General features: G+C 42.9%; 1 protein-coding gene across 4 annotated transcripts in view; it reads left to right on the forward strand.

The window, feature by feature from the left end:
* Window positions 1-16,349, forward strand: part of NCOA1 (nuclear receptor coactivator 1) — a 111,857-nt gene that overhangs the window by 10,973 nt on the left and 84,535 nt on the right. For 2 of the 4 annotated variants that reach the window (XM_071420041.1, XM_071420046.1), the window contains exons 3-4: window positions 4,663-4,768; window positions 14,687-14,853. In XM_071420041.1, the coding sequence (XP_071276142.1) occupies window positions 4,683-4,768; window positions 14,687-14,853 (253 nt within the window). In that variant the 5' untranslated portion in view covers window positions 4,663-4,682. Of the gene's footprint in view, window positions 1-4,662; window positions 4,769-14,342; window positions 14,854-16,349 lie in introns of those variants that run through there. The other 2 variants (XM_071420040.1, XM_071420039.1) reach the window with 1 other exon arrangement.

Below are 16,349 nucleotides of genomic sequence, written 5' to 3' on the forward strand. Positions count from 1 at the left end.
GTTCCATTGGGTTCAGTTGGCTTGGGTTGGGTTTGGTTCAGTTGTTTTCAGCTCCTTTTGATTCTCTTGTGCTCCCATTAATTTCTGTTTGGATCTTTTGGGTTGGATTCGGTTCTGTTCGGTTCATTTGGGTTGGGTTAGGTTGCATTGGGTTCCGTTGGGTTGGGCTGGGTTTGGTTCCATTTGGTTTGGTTTTGTTTGGTTCATTGGGTTCTGTTGGGTTTGGTTCTGTTTGGTTTGGTTGGGTTGTTTTCCATTCGGTTCCATTCATTCAGTTTGGTTCTGTTGGGTTGGGCTGGGTTTGGTTCCATTGGGTTCCATTTGGTTTGGTTTTGTTTGGTTCATTGGGTTCTGTTGGGTTGGGTTCTGTTGGGTTTGGTTCCGTTTGGTTCTCTTGGGTTGGGTTCGGTTGTTTTCTGTTCGGTTCCATTCCATTCAGTTTGGTTCCGTTGGGTTGGGTTTGGTTCTGTTGAGTTGGGCTGGCTTGGGCTGGGTTTGGTTCCATTGGGTTCCATTTGGTTTGGTTTTGTTTGGTTCATTGGGTTCTGTTTGGTTCTGTTTGGTTCAGTTCTATTTGGTTCTCTTGGGTTTGGTTGGGTTGTTTTCAGTTCAGTTCCATTCCATTCAGTTTGGTTCCGTTGGGTTGGGTTTGGTTCTGTTGCGTTGGGTTCTGTTGGGTTCAGTTGGGTTTGGTTTGGGTGTTTTCAGTTCCATTTGGTTCTGTTGTGTTCCTATTCGGTTCTGTTGGGTTGAGTTTGGTTCCATAGGGTTTGGTTGGGTTTGGTTGTGCTGGGTTCGGTTCTATTGGGTTCTGTTGGGTTGGGTTTGGTTCCATAGGGTTTGGTTGGGTTTGGTTGTGCTGGGTTTGGTTCTGTTGGGTTCTGTTGGGTTGGGTTTGGTTCCATTGGGTTCAGTTGGGTTTGGTTGTGCTGGGTTTGGTTTTGTTCGGTTCTGTTGGGTTGGGTTTGGTTCCATAGGGTTCAGTTGGGTTTGGTTGTGCTGGGTTTGGTTTTGTTCGGTTCTGTTGGGTTCGGTTCTGTTTGGTTCCATTGGGTTGGGTTCCATTGGGTCGGGTTCGGTTCCGTTTGGTTCCGTTGGATTGGGTTCTGTTCATTCCATTGGGTTGGGTTGAGTTTGGTTTGGTTCCATTGGGTTGGGTTCTGTTGGGCTCCATTTGGTTCCGTTGGGTTGAGTTGGGTTGGGTTCTGTTGGGTTCCATTGGGTCAGGTTTGGTTCCCTTTGGTTCTGTTGGATTGGGTTCTGTTCATTCCATTGGGTTGGGCTGAGTTTGGTTCCATTGGGTTTGGTTCAGTTGGGTTGAGTTGGGTTGGGTTGTTTTCAGTTCTCTTGGGTTCTGTTGGGTTCTGTTGGGTTGAGTTTGGTTCCATTGGGTTTAGTTGGGTTTGGTTGTGCTGGGTTCGGTTCTGTTGGGTTCTGTTTCATTCTGTTTGGTTCCATTATGTTGGGTTCTGTTGGCTTGGGTTCTGTTGGGTTCCATTGGATCGGGTTTGGTTCCCTTTGGTTCCGTTGGATTGGGTTCTGTTCATTCCATTGGGTTGGGTTGAGTTTGGTTTGGTTCCACTGGGTTGGGTTCTGCTGGGTTCCATTGGGTTGGGTTCGGTTCCGTTTGGTTCTGTTGGATTGGGTTCTGTTCATTCCATTGGGTTGGGTTGAGTTTGGTTTGGTTCCATTGGGTTGGGTTCTGTTGGGCTCCATTGGGCTCCATTTGGTTCCGTTGGGTTGAGTTGGGTTGGTTCTGTTGGGTTCCATTGGGTCGGGTTCGGTTCCGTTTGGTTCCGTTGGATTGGGTTCTGTTCATTCCATTGGGTTGGGTTGAGTTTGGTTCCATTGGGTTTGGTTCGGTTGGGTTGGGTTGGGTTGGGTTGAGTTGGGTTTGGTTGTTTTCAGTTCTCTTTGGTTCTGTTGGGTTCTCTTGGGCTGGGTTTGGTTCTGTTTGGTTTGGTTGGGTTCCCTTGGGTTGCGTTGGGTTTGGTTGGGTTGTTTTCAGTTCTGTTCGAGTCTGTTGTGTTCCTGTTCGGTTCTGTTCGGTTCTGTTGGGATTGGTTCAGTTCTGTTTGGTTCCATTGGGTTTGGTTGGGTTGTTTTCAGTTCTGTTTGGTCGAGTTGGGTTGGGTTCCCTTGGGTTGCGTTGGTTCCATTTGGTTCTGTTGGGTTGGGTTCTGTTGGTTTTGGTTCCACTGGTTTACGTTGGGTGTGGTTGAGTTATTTTCTGTTCCGTTTGGTTCTGTTGGGTTCGGTTGGGTTCTGTTGGGTTCGGTTCCATTCGGTTTCGTTGGGTCCTGTTGGGTTGGCTTTGGTTCCATTGGGTTCAGTTCCGTTCTGTTCCATTGGGTTGGAGTTGGTTCCGTTGGGTTGGATTTGGTTCCGTTGGGTTGGATTGGGTTGGGTTCGGTTCCGTTTGGTTCGGTTCCATTGGGTTCTGTTGGGTTGGGTTTGGTTCCATTGTGTCGGGCTGGGTTGTTTTCAGTTTCATTTGGTTCTGTTGGGTTCTGTTGGGTTTGGTTCGGTTCTGTTGGGTTCTGTTTGGTTTGGTTTGGTTCTGTTTGGTTCCGTTCAGTTCTGCTTGGTTCTGTTTGGTTCAGTTGGATTTGCTTCGGTTCTGTTCGGTTCTGTTTGGTTCTGTTGGGTCTGTTTGGTTTGGTTTGGTACCGTTTGGTTCCATTCAGTTCTGTTGGGTTCTGTTCTGTTTGGTTTGGTTCTGTTTGGTTCCGTTCAGTTCTGTTTGGTTCAGTTGGGTTCTGTTGGGTTTGGTTCGGTTCTGTTTGGCTCCGTTCAGTTCTGTTGGGTTCCGTTCAGTTCTGTTGGGTTCAGTTGGGTTCTGTTGGGTTTGGTTCGGTTCTGTTTGGCTCCGTTCAGTTCTGTTTGGTTCTGTTGGGTCTGCTTCGGTTCTGTTGGGTCTGTTGGGTTCAGTTGGGTTTGCTTCGGTTCACTTGGGTTTGGTTCGGTTCTGTTTGGTTCTGTTGGGTTCCATTCAGTTCTGTTTGGTTCTGTTGGGTTCAGTTGGGTTCGGTTCTCTTTGGTTCCGTTCAGTTCTGTTTGGTTCTGTTGGGTTCTGTTGGGTTTGGTTCTGTTGGGTTCCGTTCGGTTCTGTTTGGTTCTGTTTGGTTCTGTCTGGTTCTCTTTGGTTCCGTTCAGTTCTGTTTGGTTCTGTTGGGTTCTGTTGGGTTCAGTTGGGTTTGGTTCTCCTTGGTTCCGTTCAGTTCTGTTGGGTTCTGTTGGGTTCACTTGGGTTCGGTGCCTCTCCCATTGTTCCCTCAGTGCCGGCTCCTGGCACTCCGGCTCTTCCCTTGGGCCACCCCAGGAATGGGAACGGGAATGGGAATGGGAACAGGAATGGGAACGGGAACAGGAATGGGAATGGGAATGGGAACGGGAACGGGAATGGGAACGGGAACGGGAATGGGAATGGGAATGGGAATGGGAATGGGAATGGGAACGGGAACAGGAATGGGAACGGGAACGGGAACGGGAATGGGAACGGGAATGGGAATGGGAACGGGAACGGGAATGGGAACGGGAACGGGAATGGGAACGGGAACGGGAATGGGAACGGGAATGGCTCTGTGCTGGGAATGGGAATGGGATTGGGAACGGGAACGGGAACGGGAACGGGAATGGGAATGGGAATGGGAACGGGAATGGGAACGGGAATGGGAACGGGAATGGGAATGGGAATGGCTCCATGCTGGGAATGGGAATGGGAATGGGAACAGGAGCGGCTCCGTGCTGGGAATGGGAACGTGAATGGGAGCGGCTCCATGCTGGGAATGGGAATGGGAATGGGAACAGCTCCGTGGCAGGAACAGGAATGGGATTGGGAATGGGAACGGCTCCGTGCTGGGAATGGGAACGTGAATGGGAGCGGCTCCATGCTGGGAATAGGAATGGGAATGGGAATGGGAATGGGAATGGGAACAGGTCTGTGCCGGGAACAGGAATGGCTCCGTGCTGGGAATGGGAACAGGAATGGGAACGGCTCCGTGCTGGGAATGGGAATGGGAACGACTCCGTGCCGGGAACAGGAACGGCTCCGTGCTGGGAATGGGAATGGGAATGGGAACGGCTCCGTGCCGGGAATGGGAACGGCTCCGTGCTGAGATTTTCTGTCCTGAGCAATTCCATGGAAAAAGCGGAGACGGAAAATGCCCGGACCTGCTCTGGAGCCGCACCGGGGAATGGGAATGGGAATGGGAATGGGAATGGGAATGGGAATGGGAGAGCCGGGAGAGAGCGGCCACCGGGAGCCGGGGAGGGTCCCGGGAATCCCAAATCCATGGGAATCCCAAATCCATGGGAATCCCAAATCCATGGGAATGTCAAGAATCCCAAATCCATGGGAATCCCAGGAATCCCAACTCGATGGAAATCCCAAATCCCAAATCCATGGGAATCCCAAATCCCTGGGAATGTCAAGAACCCCAAATCCATGGGAATCCCAGGAATCCCAAATCCCTGGGAATGTCAAGAATCCCAAATCCCTGGGAATGTCAAGAACCCCAAATCCATGGGAATCCCAGGAATCCCAAATCCCTGGGAATTCCAGGAACCCCAAACCCCTGGGAATCCCCTCCCAGCTCCGCCTTTTCCGTAGGAAATCCCAAATTCCCGAGGAAAATCCCGTTCCCGTTGTTGCTCCCCCAGGTGCTCCCTAGGGTCCCACCATGAGCGGCCTCGGCGACGGCGCCGCCGACCCGGCAAACGCCGAGGGCCGGAAACGCAAAGGGTCCCCCTGCGACCCCGCACACAGGTAGGGGAAATTTGGGGGAATTTGGGGGGAATTTGGGGGAAAAGAGGGAAGAAAATCGGGAAAAAATTGGGGGAAAATTGGGAAAAAATCGGGGAAAATTTGGGGAAAAGATCAGAAAAAAATCAGGGAAAATTTGAGGAAAATTCAAGGAAAAATCAGGAAAAATGCATGGGAAATTTGGAGGATTTGGGAAAAAATTGGGGGAAAATTCGGGAAAAGATCAGGAAAAAATCGTGGAAAATTTGAGGAAAATAGGGAAGAAAATCGGGGAAAAATTGGGAAAAAATTTGGTAAAGTGTCAGAAAAAAATCAGGAAAACATCAGGGAAAATTTGGGGAAGATTCAAGGAAAAATCAGGAAAAATGCATGGGAAATTTGGAGAATTTGGGAAAAAATTGGGGCAAATTTGGGGAAAAATTGGGAAAAAATCAGGGGAAAATTCGGGAAAAGATCAGGGGAAAATATGGAAGAAAATCAGGAAAAAATTGGGAAAAAATCGGGGAAAATTCAGGAAAAGATCAGGAAAAAATCAGGGAAAATTCGAGGAAAATTCAGGGGAAAATAGGGAAGAAAATCAGGAAAAAATTGGGGCAAATTTGGGGAATTTCAGGGGAAATTTGGGGAAAATTCAAGGAAAAATCAGGAGAAATGCATGGGAAATTTGGAGGATTTGGGAAAAGATTGGGGGAAAATTCAGGGGAAATTCAGGGGAAATTTGGGGAAAATTCAAGGAAAAATCAGGAGAAATGCATGGGAAATTTGGAGGATTTGGGAAAAGATTGGGGGAAAATTCAGGGGAAATTCAGGGGAAATTTGGGGAAAATTCAGGGGAAAATAGGGAAGAAAATCAGGAAAAAATTGGGACAAAGTTGGGGAAAAATTGGGAAGAAATCGGGGGAAAATTCGGGGAAAATTTGGGGGAAAAGAGGGAAGAAAATCAGGGAAAAATTGGGGGAAAATTGGGAAAAAAATCAGGAAAAAATCGGGGAAAATTGGGGGAAAATTCAAGGAAAAATCAGGAAAAATGCATGGGAAATGTGGAGGATTTGGGAAAAATTGGGAAAAAATCGGGGGAAAATTCAGGGAAAATTCAGGGGAAATTTGGGAAAATATCAGAAAAAAATCAGGGAAAAATTGGGAAAAAATCGGGGGAAAATTCAGGGGAAATTTGGGAAAAGATCAGAAAAAAATCAGGAAAAGATCAGGGAAAGTTCAAGGAAAAATCAGGAAAAATGCATGGGAAATTTGGAGAATTTGGGAAAAAATCGGGGGAAAATTTGGGGAAAAATTGGAAAAAAATTGGGAAAAAATTGGGAAAGAATGAGGAAAAATTGGGGGAAATTCGGGAAAAAATCAGGGCAAATTTGGGGAAAAATTGGGACAAAATCGGGGGAAAATTCAGGGGAAAATAGGGAAGAAAATCAGGAAAAAATTGGGACAAAGTTGGGGAAAAATTGGGAAAAAATAGGGGGAAAATTTGGGAAAAATTCAGGGGAAAATAAGGAAGAAAATTGGGAAAAATTGGGAAAAAAATCGGGGGAAAATTCGGGAAAAGATCAGGAAAAAATCAGGGAAAATTCGAGGAAAATTCAGGGGAAAATAGGGAAGAAATTTGGGAAAAAATTGGGGCAAATTTGGGGAATTTCAGGGGAAATTTGGGGAAAATTCAAGGAAAAATCAGGAGAAATGCATGGGAAATGTGGAGGATTTGGGAAAAGATTGGGGGAAAATTCGGGGGAAATTCAGGGGAAAATAGGGAAGAAAATGGGGAAAAAATTGGGACAAAGTAGGGGGAAAATTGGGAAAAAATTCGGGAAAAATTCAGGGGAAATTTGGGAAAATATCAGGGAAAATTTGGGGAAAAATTGGGGAAAATTCAGGGGAAATTTGGGGGAAATATCAGGAAAAAAACAGGGAAAATTGGGGGGAAAATTCAAGGAAAAATCAGGAAAAATGAATGGGAAATTTGGAGAAATTGGGGGAAAATTCGGGAAAAAATCAGGAAAATTTGATGAAAATTCAAGGGAAAATAGGGAAGAAAATCGGGAAAAAATTGGGAAAAATCGGGAAAATTTGGGAAAAGATCAGAAAAAAATCAGGGAAAACTTGGGGAAAATTCAAGGAAAAATCAGGAGAAATGCATGGGAAATTTGGAGGATTTGGGAAAAAATCAGGGGAAAATTCGGGAAAAGATCAGGAAAAAATCAGGGAAAATTTGGGGAAAATTCAGGGGAAAATAGGGAAGAAAATCAGGAAAAAATTGGGGCAAATTTGGGGAAAAATTGGGAAAAAATCGGGGAAAAATTCGGGAAAAATTCAGGGGAAAATAGGGAAGAAAATCGGGAAAAAATGAGGGGAAATTCGGGGAAAAGATCAGAAAAAAATCAGGGAAAATTTGAAGAAAATTCAAGGAAAATTCAAGGAAAAATGCATGGGAAATTTGGAGAATTTGGGAAAAATTGGGGGAAAATTCGGGGGAAATTCAGGGGAAATTTGGGGAAGATTCAGGGGAAAATAGGGAAGAAAATGGAGGAAAAATTGGGAAAAAATCGGGGGAAAATTCGGGAAAAATTCAGGGGAAAATAAGGAAGGAAATTGGGAAAAAATTGGGAAAAAATCGGGGGAAAATTTGGGAAAAGATCAGGAAAAAATCAGGGAAAATTTGAGGAAAATTCAGGGGAAAATAGGGAAGAAAATCGGGGAAAAATTGGGAAAAAATCGGGGAAAAATTCAGGGGAAATTCAGGGGAAAATTGGGGAAAAATCGGAGGAAAATTCAGGGGAAATTTGGGGAAATATCAGGAAAATTTGGGGAAAATTCAAGGAAAAATCAGGAGAAATGCATGGGAAATTTGGAGAAATTGGGAAAATTTAGGAAAAACTTGGGAAAAAATTGGGGGAAAAGTCGGGGGAAATTCAGGGGAAATTTGGGGGAAAATCAGGAAAAAATTGGAAAAAAATTGGGAAAGAATGAGGAGAAATTGGGGGAAATTTGGGGAAAAATCAGGGAAAATACGAGAAAAATTGAGGAAAAGTGTGGGAAAATGGGGAAAAATTTGGGAAAAGAATCTGGAAAAATGGGGCACAATTTGGAGAAAAAAATCGGGAAAATGGAGAAAAAAATCGGGAAAATTGGGGAAAATTCAGGAGAATTCAGGGGAAATTCAGGAAAAAATTGGGAAAATTTTGGGGAAAATTCTGGGAAAATTTGGAGAAAAATTGGGAAAAAATTGGAAAAATGTGAGAGAAATTGGGGGAAAATTCAGGAGGAAATCTGGAAAAATTTGGGAAAAGATCAGAGAAAAATTGGGGGAAATGAGGAGAAAATTCAGGGGAAATTTGGGAAAGATCAGGGAAAAGTTGGAGAAAATTCAGGGAAAAAATTGGGAAAATTCAGGGGAAAATTTTGGAAAAAAATTGGAAAAAATCAGGGGAAAATTGGGAAAAAACTGGGAAAAATTTTAGAGAATGGTGAAGAAATGGAGTAGGGAAAAAATGGTGAAAAATCAGGAAAAAAGCAGAAAATTTGGGAAAAAACTGGGGAAAAGAGTGGGAGAATAACTGTGAAAAAATGAGAAAAAAATCAGGAAAAGTTGGGGAAAAAAGGGAAAAAATGGGAAAAAACCCAGTAAAAAATAGAAAAAAAGCCTGGAAAAAAGCAGGAAAATTTGAGGAAAAAATTGTGAAAAAATAAGGAAAAAGTGGGGAAAAATCAGGGAAAAAATTGGGAAAAACTGGGAAGAAATATTAAAAAAAAGGGGGAAAAATGGGGAAAAATTGTGGAAAAAAATAGGAAAAAATGGGGGAAAAAGGGGGGGAAATATGGAGAAAAAAAACCAAAAAAAATTTCAAAGAAGCCCTGGAAAAAATGGGCAAAATTTGTGATAAATTTATGAAAAATAGAAGAAAAATTTGGGAAAAAGTGGGGAAAAATTGGGAAAAATTTGGGAAAAATCAGGAAAAAATATTGGGAAAAAAGTGGGAAAAAGCTGGGAAGAAATGGAAAAAAATCAGGAAAATTGGGGGGAAAAGGGAGGGAAAATGGGGAAAAAAGGGGGGGAAAAGCCTGGAAAAATTGGAAAAAAATCCCTGGAAAAATCAGGAAAAACTGGGAAAAATTGGTTAAAAAAATGGGAAAAAAATTGGGGAAAATTGGGAAAAAAGTGGTGAAAAGTCAGGGAAAAGTGGGAAGAAAAGCAGGGGAAAAATTGGGAAAAAAAGTGGTGAAAAGTCAGGGAAAAAGGGGAGGGAAAAGCAGGAAAAGTCAGGGGAAAAAATGATAAAAAAATGGGGAAAAATCAGGAAAAAAATCAGGAAAAACTGGGAAAAATGTGGGGAAAAAGTTGAAAAATCAGGGAGAAATATTGGGAAGAAACTGGGAAGAAATGGGGAAAAAATCAGGAAAAATGGGGAAAAAAGAGAGGGAAAATGGGGAAAAGGGAGGAAAAAGCCTGGAAAAAATGAAAAAAAAACCCTGGAAAAATCAGGGAAAAATTGGGAAAAAATTGGGGAAAATTGGGAAAAAAGGGGAGAAAAATCAGAGAAAAACTGGGAAGAAAAGCAGGGGAAAATTTGGGGAAAAAAGTGGTGAAAAGTCAGGGAAAAAGGGGAGGAAGAAGCAGGAAAAGTCAGGGGGAAAAGGGGAAAAAAATCAGAAAAAAATGGGGAAAAATCAGGAAAAAAAATCAGGAAAAAGTGGGAAAAATGTGGGGAAAAAGTTGAAAAATCAGGGAGAAATATTGGGAAAAAACTGGGAAAAAAATGGGAAGAAACGGGGAAAAAATCAGGAAAATCAGGAAAAATTGGGAAAAAATGGGGAAAAAATCAGGAAAAATGGGGCAAAAAGGGGGGGGAAAAGCATGGAAAAAATAAAAAAAAAATCCCTGGAAAAACTGGAAAAAAATGGGGAAAATTGGGGAAAAGTCAGGGAAATCACAGGAAAATTTGGGAAAAAAGTGGAGAAAACTCAGGGAAAAAAGGGGAGGAAAAAGCAGGAAAATCCAGGGAAAAAAGGCAAAAATAATGATAAAAAAATGAAGAAAAATCAGGAAAAAATGGGAAAAAAGTGGAAAAATTTGAGAAAAATATTGGGGGAAAAGTGGAAAAATCAGGAGAAGATATTGGGAAAAAACTGGGAAGAAATGGGGAAAAAATCAGGAAAAGACGGGGAAAACCCCTGGAAAAATGGGGAAAATTCAGGAAAAATGAGGGGAAAAATAATGGAAAAATTGGAAGAAAAGCAGGGGAAAATTTGGGAAAAAAGTGGTGAAAAGTCAGGGAAAAAGGGGAGGAAAAAGCAGGAAAAGCCAGGGGGAAAAGGGTAAAAAAAAGATAAAAAAATGGGGAAAAATCAGGAAAAAGTGGGGAAAAAAGGGGGGGAAAAGCCTGGAAAAATTGAAAAAAAAATCCTGGAAAAATCAGGAAAAATTGGGAAAAATTGGGAAAAAATGGGGAAGAAAAGGAAGGGAAAATTAGGGAAACAATGGTGAAAAGTCAGGGAAAAAGGGGAGGAAAAAGCAGGAAAATCTAGGGAAAAAAGGCAAAAAAAATGATAAAAAAATGGGGAAAAATCAGGGAAAAATCAGGAAGAATTGGGGAAAAAAGTGGGAAAAATCAGGGAAACTTGGGTAAAGATTGGAATACTTGGAAAAGGGAATAAAATTGAATTTTTTGTGTTTTTGGCAGCGCAGAGAAGCGGCGGCAGCAGGAGCAGCGCTACCTGGCCGAGCTGGCCGAGCTGCTCTGAATGGGGAAAAATTGGGGAAAATTGGGGCAAAATCAGGAAAAATTGGGAAAAAAGAAATGGGAAAAATCAGAGAAAATTGGGAAAAAAGAAATGGGAAAAATTAGGAAAAAATATTGGGAAAAAAGTGGTGAAAAGTCAGGGGAAAAGGGGAGGAAAAAGCAGGAAAATCCAAGGAAAAAAGGCAAAAAAAATGATAAAAAAATGGGGAAAAATCAGGAAAAATCAGGAAAAACCCTGGAAAAATGGGGAAAAATCAGGAAAACATTGGGAAAATTGGGAAAAAGTTAGGGGAAAAATCAGAGAAAATTGGGAAGAAAAGCAGGGGAAAAATTGGGGAAAAAGTGGTGAAAAGTCAGGAAAAAGGGGAAGAAAAAGCAGGAAAATCCAGGGAAAAAAGGCAAAAAAATGATAAAAAAATCAGGAAAAATCAGGAAAAATCAGGAAAAATTCGGGAAAAAATGGGGAAAAATCAGGAAAAAATGGATTTTTTGGAAAAGGGAATAAAAATTGAATTTTTTGTGTTTTTGGCAGCGCGGAGAAGCGGCGGCGGCAGCAGGAGCAGCGCTACCTGGCCGAGCTGGCTGAGCTGCTCTGAATGGGGGAAAATTGGGGAAAATTGGGGAAAATTGGGGCAAAATAGTGAAAAAAATGGGGAAAAATCAGGGAAATCACAGGAAAAATTAGGAAAAAATATTGGGAAAAAAGTGGTGAAAAGTCAGGGAAAAAGGGGAGGAAAAAGCAGGAAAATCCAAGGAAAAAAAGGCAAAAAAATGAGAAAAAAATGGGGAAAAATGGGGAAAAATCAGGAAAAATTCGGGAAAAAAATGGGGAAAAATCAGGAAAAAATGGATTTTTTGGAAAAGGGAATAAAATTGGAATTATTTTGTGTTTTTGGCAGCGCGGAGAAGCGGTGGCGGCAGCAGGAGCAGCGCTACCTGGCCGAGCTGGCTGAGCTGCTCTGAATGGGGAAAAATTGGGGAAACTGGGGAAAATTGGGAAAAAAGAAATGGGAAAAATCAGGAAAAAATGGGGAAGAAAAGCAGGGGAAAATTTGGGAAAAAAGTGGTGAAAAGTCAGGGAAAAAGGGGAGGAAAAAGCAGGAAAAGCCAGGGGAAAAAGGCAAAAATAATGATAAAAAAATGGGGAAAAATCAGGAAAAAATAGGCAAAAAATAGGGAAAAATCAGGGAAACTTGGGGAAAGATTGGAATACTTGAAAAAGGAGATAAAATTGAATTATTTTGTGTTTTTGGCAGCGCGGAGAAGCGGCGGCGGCAGCAGGAGCAGCGCTACCTGGCCGAGCTGGCCGAGCTGCTCTGAATGGGGAAAAATTGGGAAAATTGGGGAAATATTGGAGAAAATTGGGAAAAAAGAAATGGGAAAAATTAGGAAAAAATATTGGGAAAAAAGTGGTGAAAAGTCAGGGAAAAAGGGGAGGAAAAAGCAGGAAAATCCAAGGAAAAAAGGCAAAAAAAAGATAAAAAAATGGGGAAAAATCAGGAAAAATTCGGGAAAAAAATAGGGAAAAATCAGGGAAATTTGGAGAAAAGGCAGAATTTTTGGAAAAGGGAATAAAATTGGAATTATTTTGTGTTTTTGGCAGCGCGGAGAAGCGGCGGCGGCAGCAGGAGCAGCGCTACCTGGCCGAGCTGGCTGAGCTGCTCTGAATGGGGAAAATTGGGGAAAAATTGGGGAAAATTGGGGCAAAATAGTGAAAAAAATGGGGAAAAATCAGGGAAATCACAGGAAAATATTGGGAAAAAAGTGGTGAAAAGTCAGGGGAAAAGGGGAGGAAGAAGCAGGAAAAGCCAGGGGGAAAAAGGCAGAAAAAATGATAAAAAATGGGGAAAAATCGGGAAAAATGGGGAAAAACCCTGGAAAAATGGGGAAAAATCAGGAAAACATTGGGAAAATTGGGAAAAAGTTAGGGGAAAAATCAGAGAAAATTGGGAAGAAAAGCAGGGGAAAAATTGGGAAAAAAGTGGTGAAAAGTCAGGAAAAAGGGGAAGAAAAAGCAGGAAAATCCAGGGAAAAAAGGCAAAAAAATGATAAAAAAATCAGGAAAAATCAGGAAAAATCAGGAAAAATTCGGGAAAAAAGTGGGAAAAATCAGGAAAACTTGGGGAAAAATTGGATTTTTTGAAAAAGGAGATAAAAGTGAATTTTTTGTGTTTTTGGCAGCGCGGAGAAGCGGCGGCGGCAGCAGGAGCAGCGCTACCTGGCCGAGCTGGCTGAGCTGCTCTGAATGGGGAAAAATTGGGGAAAAAAATTGGGGAAAATTGGGGAAAAAATTGGGGAAAATTGGGAAAAAACAAGGGGAAAAATCAGGAAAAAATATTGGGAAAAAAGTGGTGAAAAGTCAGGCAAAAAGGGGAAGAAAAAGCAGGAAAAGCCAGGGGGAAAAAGGCAAAAAAATGAGAAAAAAATGGGGAAAAATCAGGAAAAAATCAGGAAAAATTGGGGAAAAAAGTGGGAAAAATCAGGGAAACTTGGGTAAAGATTGGAATACTTGGAAAAGGGAATAAAATTGGAATTATTTTGTGTTTTTGGCAGCGCGGAGAAGCGGCGGCGGCAGCAGGAGCAGCGCTACCTGGCCGAGCTGGCCGAGCTGCTCTGAATGGGGAAAAATTGAGGAAAAAAATTGGGAAAAAACAAGGGGAAAAATTAGTGAAAATTGGGAAGAAAAGGAAGGGAAAATTTGGGAAAAAAGTGGTGAAAAGTCAGGGAAAAAGGGGAGGAAAAAGCAGGAAAAGCCAGGGGAAAAAGGCAAAAATAATGATAAAAAAATGGGGAAAAATCAGGAAAAAATGGGGAAAAATCAGGAAAAAATTTGGAAAAATCAGGGAAACTTGGAGAAAAAGCAGAATATTTGGAAAAGGGAATAAAAAGTGAATTATTTTGTGTTTTTGGCAGCGCGGAGAAGCGGCGGCGGCAGCAGGAGCAGCGCTACCTGGCCGAGCTGGCCGAGCTGCTCTGAATGGGGAAAATTGGGGAAAATTGGGGAGAAATCAGAGAAAATTGGGAAGGAAAGCAGGGGAAAATATTGGGAAAAAAGTGGGAAAAAAGTGGTGAAAAGTCAGGCAAAAAGGGGAAGAAAAAGCAGGAAAAGCCAGAGGGAAAAAGGGAAAAAAATGATAAAAAAATGGGGAAAAATCAGGAAAAATCAGGAAAAAAAGGGAAAAAAATGGGGAAAAATCAGGAAAAAATGGATTTTTTGGAAAAGGGAATAAAATTTGAATATTTTGTGTTTTTGGCAGCGCGGAGAAGCGGCGGTGGCAGCAGGAGCAGCGCTACCTGGCCGAGCTGGCTGAGCTGCTCTGAATGGGGAAAATTGGGAAAATTGGGGAAAATTGGGGCAAAATAGTGAAAAAAATGGGGAAAAATCAGGGAAATCACAGGAAAATATTGGGAAAAAAGTGGTGAAAAGTCAGGGGAAAAGGGGAGGAAGAAGCAGGAAAATCCAAGGAAAAAAGGCAAAAAAATGAGAAAAAATGGGGAAAAATCAGGAAAAATGGGGAAAAACCCTGGAAAAATGGGGAAAAATCAGGAAAACATTGGGAAAATTGGGAAAAAGTTAGGGGAAAAATCAGAGAAAATTGGGAAGAAAAGCAGGGGAAAAATTGGGAAAAAAGTGGTGAAAAGTCAGGAAAAAGGGGAAGAAAAAGCAGGAAAATCCAGGGAAAAAAGGCAAAAAAATGATAAAAAAATCAGGAAAAATCAGGAAAAATCAGGAAAAATTCGGGAAAAAAATGGGGAAAAATCAGGAAAAAATGGATTTTTTGGAAAAGGGAATAAAAATTGAATTTTTTGTGTTTTTGGCAGCGCGGAGAAGCGGCGGTGGCAGCAGGAGCAGCGCTACCTGGCCGAGCTGGCTGAGCTGCTCTGAATGGGGAAAATTGGGAAAATTGGGGAAAATTGGGGCAAAATAGTGAAAAAAATGGGGAAAAATCAGGGAAATCACAGGAAAATATTGGGAAAAAAGTGGTGAAAAGTCAGGGAAAAAGGGGAGGAAGAAGCAGGAAAATCCAAGGAAAAAAGGCAAAAAAATGAGAAAAAAATGGGGAAAAATCAGGAAAAAATCAGGAAAAATTCGGGAAAAAAATGGGGAAAAATCAGAAAAGATTGGAATACTTGAAAAAAGGAATAAAACCTGGATTTTTTGTGTTTTTGGCAGCGCGGAGAAGCGGCGGCGGCAGCAGGAGCAGCGCTACCTGGCCGAGCTGGCCGAGCTGCTCTCGGCCAACCTGGGCGAGCTCGACTCCCTCGGGGCCAAACCCGAGCAGGGGCAGATCCTGAAGAAAACGGTGGATCAGATCCAGCAGATCAAACGGATGGAGCAGGGTGGGAATATGGGGGAAATTGGGGGGAAAGTGGGGGAAATATGGGGGAAATATGGGGGAAAAATTGGGGGAGATATGGGGGAAAATTGGGGGAAATATGGGGGAAAAATGGGAGGAATACGGGGGAGATACGGGGGGAATAGGGGAGAAAGTGGGGGAAAAATGGGGGAAAAATGGGGGAAAAATTGGGGGAGATATGGGGGAAATATGGGAGAAAGTGGGGGGAAAAGGGGGGAAATATGGGGGAAAGTGGGGGAAATACGGGGGAAATATGGGGGAAAATAGGGGAAAAATGGGGGAAAATATGGGGGAGATACGGGGGAGATACGGGGGAAATTCGGGGAAGATTCGGGTAAAAGTTGAGGAAAATTTGGGAAAATGGAGAAAAATATGGGGGCAAATATGGGGGGAATATGGGGGAATATGGGGGAAAATATGGGGGAGATATGGGGGAAATAGGGGGGAAAATTTGGGGGAAATATGGGGAAGTATGGGGGAAATTTGGGGGAAATTTGGGGGAAAGTGGGGGAAAATATGGGGGAAATTCGGGGAAGATTCGGGTAAAAGTTGAGGAAAATTTGGGAAAATGGAGAAAAATATGGGGGCAAATATGGGGGGAATATGGGGGAATATGGGGGAAATATGGGGGAAATATGGGGGAAAAATTGGGGGGAAAATTGGGGGAAAAATTGGGGGTAAGTGGGGGAAATACGGGGAAATATGGAGGAAAAATATGGGGGAAATTTGGGGGTAATAGGGGGGAAATTTGGGGAAGATTCGGGTAAAAGTTGAGGAAAAATTGAGAAAAATATGGGGGAAACCTGGGCAAATATGGGGGAAATAGGGGGAAAATATGGGGGAAATATGGGGAAAAAAGGGGGAAACATGGGGGGAATATGGGGGAAATAGGGGGAAAAATGGGGGAAAATGGGGGAAATATGGGGGGAATAGGGGGAAAAGTGGGGGGAAAATGGGGGAAATATGGGGGAGAAATTGGGGGAAATATTTGGGAAATAGGGGGGAAAATTGGGGGAAAATGGGGGAAAATATGGGGGGAAAATGGGGGGAAAAATTGGGGGAAATATGGGGGGAAGATGAGGGGAAATATGGGGAAATAGGGGGCAAATAGGGGAGAAAATATGGGAGAAAGGGGGGAAATATGGGGGAAAGAGGGAGGAAATAGGGGGGAAAATATGGGGGAAATATGGGGAAAATTTGGGGGAAATATGGGGGAAAAACTGGGGGGAATATGGGGAAAATATGGGGGAGATATGGGGGAGATATGGGGGAAAGTGGGGGAAATATGGGGGAAATAATGGGGAAATATGGGGGAAAGTGGGGGAAAATTGGGGGAAGTATGGGGGGAAGATGAGGGGAAATATGGGGAAATAGGGGGCAAATAGGGGAGAAAATATGGGAGAAATAGGGGGAAAATTTGGGGGAAATTTGGGGGAAATTCAGGAAAAATATGGGGAAAATATGGGGGAAATGCAGGGG

Source organism: Agelaius tricolor, unplaced genomic scaffold (assembly GCF_023055355.1).
Source record: "Agelaius tricolor isolate 1412-34295 unplaced genomic scaffold, bAgeTri1.0.p SCAF_122, whole genome shotgun sequence".
NCBI classification, from domain to species: Eukaryota; Metazoa; Chordata; class Aves; order Passeriformes; family Icteridae; genus Agelaius; species Agelaius tricolor.